Here is a 6,000-nt window from a genome sequence, read left to right as displayed (position 1 = left end):
AGAAGAGATCTTTATATATTCTGGATGCCAAAAAAACCCAAACCAAACCTGTCGCCATACAGTCAATTCCAAGTCACAGTGACCCTATAGGACAGAGCAGAACTGCCCCATGTGGTTTCCAAGGCTGCAAATCTTTATGGAAGCAGACTGCCACATCTTTCTCCTGTGGAGCAGCTGGGGGTTCAAACCACCGACCTTTTGGTTAGCAGCTGAGTGCTTAACCACTTAGTGTTCCCCTTTGTCCATAGACTCTTTAAAATTTACACGTAGTTTCTGGATCCATTCTGACAAGAAAAGGAGGGTGACAGCATATGGGGAGAAAATGTAGAAAATTGCCTTTAACTAGACAGTTTAATTTCTGTTGGTGGATACAAGCCAAATATGAATCATATACAAGTCATCATCTTCTATTCCTTTCAACTGGATGGATCTAAGAGACAGAGTAATGGAGAATATCTTTCTAGAGGAAACCAGCTAGTATTTATACAATTTTAAAAATGATTTTTAAATTGCTTAAGCATATCTAACAAAATCTAAATGGAACATTTCAAATCAGCTTCATATAAAAGCAACACTCTATAGAATGATTTATGGGCTGCAAAAATCTGTCTATCAGACCTAGCATAACAGAGCATAGATACTGGATAGATTGCTATGTCGGAAGAGTCACTCCCTTTTCTCCAGAAGTTTATATCTGATTCACACAGGGACATTCCAAGGAATGTAGGATCCAGGTGCATCTCTTGGGATCTAGAATGAAAGAACAAATAAAGATATCTGCAGCTTGGAAAATGTTTGTGACTTCGGTGAAACACAGCAGAATATAAAATAGACTAAAAACCACCTGGAGGACGACCAGGACAATGAGAAGTCTGGGAACTACAGCATGTGAAATGTGGAGGAATCCAGGAGAGGACTTTGAGTCAGGGCGGGGAAGCTACTACAGTTATCATCTCACACGTGAAGAGAGACAAATGAAAAATGGAGGTAGTCTGTGTTTCTCCAGAGTGGAAGCGGTGATTAGGCAGGGACTTAGGAAAAATGATTAAGGATACCACAAACAGCCAGTGTGAAAGGAGGTACAGGAGGCGGCTTTCCCCTCAAATGTAAGCAGTAATTTATAGTCTGAGGAGTAACTGTGAACAGAATGACTCCTTCCCATAATTGAAGATGCCATCACTAAAAATAACCAAGGAGAGTTGAGATGTTTGCTGGACAGGAGTATTGCTGCAGGAGGTTGTTACATAAATGGGTCAGAGATGGCCCCCTTGTTGTTTACTTCTTCAATGCAGGCTAGGACTATTAGCCCAAAACCTTCCAGTGCCAAACTCAAATTCTCACACATCCAATTGATTTAAACATAGTCAAATAAACATATTTTTTTGCCATTTAGAGCCTATTTACTTTATGTATCCTTTGAAACTATACCCGACATCTGCTAACCATACATATGATAAACCCTGTAGCTATAGTGGTTACAGTTTGAATCCACCAGCCGCTCCTCGGAAACCCTAAGGAGCATTCTACTCTGTCCTATAAGGTCGCTAGGAGTTGGAATTGACTCAACTGCAATGGGTTTTTGGGCTCAGGTAGCTATAAAAGACCCCAACTGCTGCTGCCATTTGGAGCTCTCTAACCCAGAGACTCCCCACCTTGCTGCTAAGTGACAGCAGGGACTGAGGCGGTGGCCTCTATTCTTCCTGTGGGTGACCTCAGTTAAGGACACAGTTCCTGAACTTCCATTCCTAACCAGGATATCCTGGAAAGGTCACAGAACAAGGGTATGGGGTTGAAGTACTTTCCTGAGAGGAACATATAACTGATGGAAATGAACCTTCTTTTTTCAAGTAGCAGAGAACTGAACCCCACTGCAAGTCAGGCAAGACCAGGCTGATGGAAAATGCAGCCTAAGGGACACAAGTTCAAGTGTCACTCTGCTCTTCTCCTGGAGAATGCCCTCAGTATTCCTGTCACATTTTCTTCCACGGAAAACCACTATGGTGAGTTAACAAAATTTGACCACAAGGACAGGGACCCCAAATCCACAATTTTATAATTGTTTTTTCTACTGGACAGAGCATACCATTTTTGTGAACTTGTCTTCACAGGCCATTCTAATCTTCTCTGGGGTCAGTGGACTACTGAGCTTCAACTGTTCAGAGAGGCCTCTCTCCTGTCGCGCAGCAACCAGTGCATCATAGATCGCGAAAAACACAGAACATCCCAGGAACAGCCCAGGCTCTCCCAGACCCTTGAAGGGGAAAAACTCAACTAGATTATGTCTTAACAGATATATATATGGTACATTATATATGATATATGGTATATAATACTATATATGTATATACATAACATATAAATGTATATATTGTATTTGTAACTTTTTCATTAAAAAAAATAATTTCATTCTTTTGACCTAGTATTCCAATTCTTAGGATTCCAGCCTAAGGAAATAAACCCAAATGTAGAAATGAGATAGAGCCATGACAATGATTATCACAAGAAGAAAAATCAGATACAACCTGACGGCAATGCTAGTTCCTGTTAGACTGCAAGATTTGAAGTATTTTTTTCCTTTAATTTATAATGTTGTTAAATTGTTTTGTAATTAAAATGTTTAATAGGGATTTTTCTTCTGCAATCTTGGTTAAAAAAAAAAACCAAACAACCAAAAGACGAATGTAGCCCTCTCCTACACTGATATTATGCAAACATACGTTTATTCATAGAAAATAGCTTACCTTAGACGAATACAGGGTATTTGAGTTTTGAGATGGAGCCAGCAAAGAAACGTGCAGCTCTGTGGGGATGTCACAGATGGCAGGGATTTTATACTGGTTTGGGCCACGTGTGTACAGGACACCCTGAGGAGAATACTTCAGTTCCTCTATTGTATAAAGTCCCATGCCTTGAATAAATGCTCCTTCGATCTGAGGCAAAAAATAGAATTTCCACATATGAGAAAATATGGTCAACACTAGTAACATTTTGACTTCATGCTGTTTGTTTCAGTTTTTAAAATACCATTTAAGAGAGGTTTCAGGGTGTCTTGGAGCATGTCCCTGAAAGTCTACCCAAGAATTTTTCTAGACATTTTATTCAGCACTAAGTTCAAAGTCAAAGGACTTCAGTTCTAATCTTGGTTTTGCTGCTGAAATTATAGCTCTAGAAGAGGCCTTCAGAGAGCCTGTAGTCCATACTCTCTCATTTGTTTCTGCCTATAAGGCAGCTAAGGTTAAGCACTCAACTACTAACTGAAAGGTTGGCAGTTTTAACCCACCCAGAGACACCTTGGAAGAAAGTCCTGGCAATTTGCTTCCAAAAGGTCACAGCCTTAAAAATCCTACAGAGTCAAGTTCTACTCTGCAACACATGGGGTCACCATGAGTTTGAATCGGCTCAACAGCAACAGATTTGGTTTTTGGTTTTATGAGGTAGCTGAAACCCAGTGCTGTTGACTGACTTGTCCACAGACACGAGCACACTGATGAAGATCTCAGGTCTCGAGAATCCCGTCATCTCATCCCACCACACTGGCTCGTGAGCTGCCTGGCCTCACATCTCTGGACTCAGTTTCTTCCCTTGTAACATGAGGGTTTCAACTGTGTGCTCTCTAAGCTTTAGCATGTTCCAGTTCTTAGTTTCATGTCGGCATGTAGTCAAAATTGCCTTTCCACACATTTTTCTGATTTCTGGGTCTCTACTTAGTTTACTTCTTTCTTGTGAATACATTTTCTCCACCCCATTCTCTATCCTTTGCTTCCATTAGCTGGGATGTCTATTGGCTGTCTATTACCTTGTTTTCTACCTCTAATATTAGATGAATCTTCCTAAAACTTCAGGCCACTCTCCAGGTCAAGTCACCTCTGCCAACTAGGTGAGGTGCCTGTCCTTGGAGAGCTTCCACCAACGCAGCCCTCTCTGATTCTCTAGCTCTGGTTTCATGGCCTGCTCCTCTAACACAGGTGCCCACCATTGTCATCAGCCCTCTTCTCACTGCCAGTTGTGAACACAGGGACTGAATTCTATGATTTTCTTTAGGCTGATTTCCTCCACTCTCCTCCAACCCACAATGCCCTTTCTTGTTCTTTCCTTGACCACCTGGTCTACATCCACTTTCCCTGAAGCCTCCTTTGACTACTCCAACCCATACATTTTCTTCATTCTCCAGTGACAGCTGTTTGCACCACACAATGTCATGACTGGAGAGTAAATTAGATTCTTTTCTAAATTGAATTGCAGGTGGTGAACTCAACTGCCCACAGGTGCAAGGCAGGTAAGGAAAGTGAGTGAGGCTTCCAGGTGGGTCTTGTTGTCATAGAACTGGAGAACAGGTGACTGTCTAGAGAAACAACCACGACTCATCTCCAACCGACTTCTGCCTTGTGGAAATGAGGGCTAGTGTTGGCAAATTTGCTGTTTCTTTTAAGAAAATCTAAACATTTGAATTTTTATGTAAAGCAGTCTGTAATTTTTCAATCTTGTCAATTATTTCAAATTTAAATAAAAAATGTCTGTGGGCAAAATCCAGCTGCTTCTCTAATTATCCGATGTCTGTTAGCCTAACCCAACTTTAAATTCCTTCAAAATAGACCCTACCATATGCCAAAGACTCAGCGCTCAGCACTACACTCTATTTATATCCCAGAGATTTGGGGGATCATTTTGTCATCTCTAGGCTTGGCCTTGCTTCATCCAAGCTCCATGATCACAGACTGTATGTTTCTTCAAAAATTATCTAAAACACCTTTGTTCACTTCCCAGTTTAAATAATAAGAGATTTGAGCTCTGGGGCAGGCCTGACTAGAAAGATTTTGACTAAAGGGGTAGAAAAATAAGATGATGAGTAAGCCAGATGGAATGTTTTCCCTTCTGTTCCCCAGAGCAGCTTTGGCCTTTACAAACAGGAAGAGAGCAAATTAGTTACACATACCTGGCCTATGTCAAGGGCTGGATTTATACTGTAGCCAATATCCATGATAATGTCTGTTCTGATATTCTAGTAATAAACAAAAAAAGTTTGAATTTTATTTTAATGAAAACAACTTAGAAGAAGCTGAGAGTTAGGTTGGCATTGGTATAGAGCCTTCTTTTTTTTTTTTGGAAGGCTGTGTTAATTCAGGAGAAAGAAGCAATGAAGATTTCATTATGAGAAAAAGAAGGGCTTTCAAAGTTATACAAACCCTCAACCAGTTTAAGCACTGGTTTCCCCTGCCCCCCTTGGAAACAATAAGAGAACAATATTTACTTCACTTTAATTCAAGCCGAGTGACACAACAGATTGAGTTTAATCCACTCCGACAGACATAACACTGGACAGAGCAAAGAGAAAATGTCTATGGCCCTCATGATCCTTGTTGTAAAACTCTGTGGCTACCACACAGCCCAACATCCACCACCCTACGGGCTGAGGGGTGTTTACTGAACCACAGAGTTCACAGTGTTTCAGCAAAAAAAAGTCTTTGTGAACTGTCATCTGCTGTTCTAGAGTTTTCATTTTTAGAACAGATAAGAGATCAATCTGACATCACAACTTGGTGACCAAAAGCTCTCATGAGGAGGACCACAGAGACCCAGCCAAGCTGTCAGTAACACCTTTGTTCTCCAGGGGTCTGTACCTTCTTTCATGTTTCATGTGGTTTCTGTGTGACAAACAGATTCTGCTTATAATTAATGGAGCATAGGAAACCCAATAGTTTTCTTATTTGATCTGGAACTTTCAACTAACATTGTTCCTAAGACAATTATAATAACAAACATACACAAATATAAATAAACATATAATCATAAAATGTAATCATCCAGAATGTTTTACCATAATAAAACTTTGGGTACTCCCCTCTCTTACTTAAAGACACAGTGAAATGTAACAATCTTTTTGACAGCAGTTAACGAAGCTGGCCTTCCAGGAGTTGCCAGGCCTCAACTAGAGGTAAGGGGAGGTGCTCTGTAAAGTCTGCAGTGTTAGTGAAGGTTCCGCTTTCAAAGCAGTGGACTTTC

At 40.6% G+C, this 6,000-nt stretch overlaps 1 protein-coding gene across 1 annotated transcript in view; it reads right to left on the bottom strand.

Moving 5' to 3' along the window:
- Window positions 1–626: 626 nt before the first annotated feature.
- Window positions 627–6,000, bottom strand: part of AOX1 (aldehyde oxidase 1) — a 98,131-nt gene continuing 92,757 nt past the window's right edge. Inside the window, exons 32-35 of the mRNA XM_004378205.2 lie at window positions 4,934–4,999; window positions 2,742–2,930; window positions 2,084–2,251; window positions 627–750 (exon numbers count right to left, since the gene is read on the bottom strand). Of these exons, the coding sequence (XP_004378262.1) occupies window positions 700–750; window positions 2,084–2,251; window positions 2,742–2,930; window positions 4,934–4,999 (474 nt within the window). The 3' untranslated portion in view covers window positions 627–699. The remainder of the gene's footprint in view (window positions 751–2,083; window positions 2,252–2,741; window positions 2,931–4,933; window positions 5,000–6,000) is intronic.

This window comes from Trichechus manatus, unplaced genomic scaffold, assembly GCF_000243295.1.
Source record: "Trichechus manatus latirostris isolate Lorelei unplaced genomic scaffold, TriManLat1.0 scaffold00056, whole genome shotgun sequence".
NCBI lineage: Eukaryota > Metazoa > Chordata > Mammalia > Sirenia > Trichechidae > Trichechus > Trichechus manatus.
Note: the sequence above shows the minus strand (reverse complement) of the source record. Positions and strands in the feature narration are given on the sequence as shown.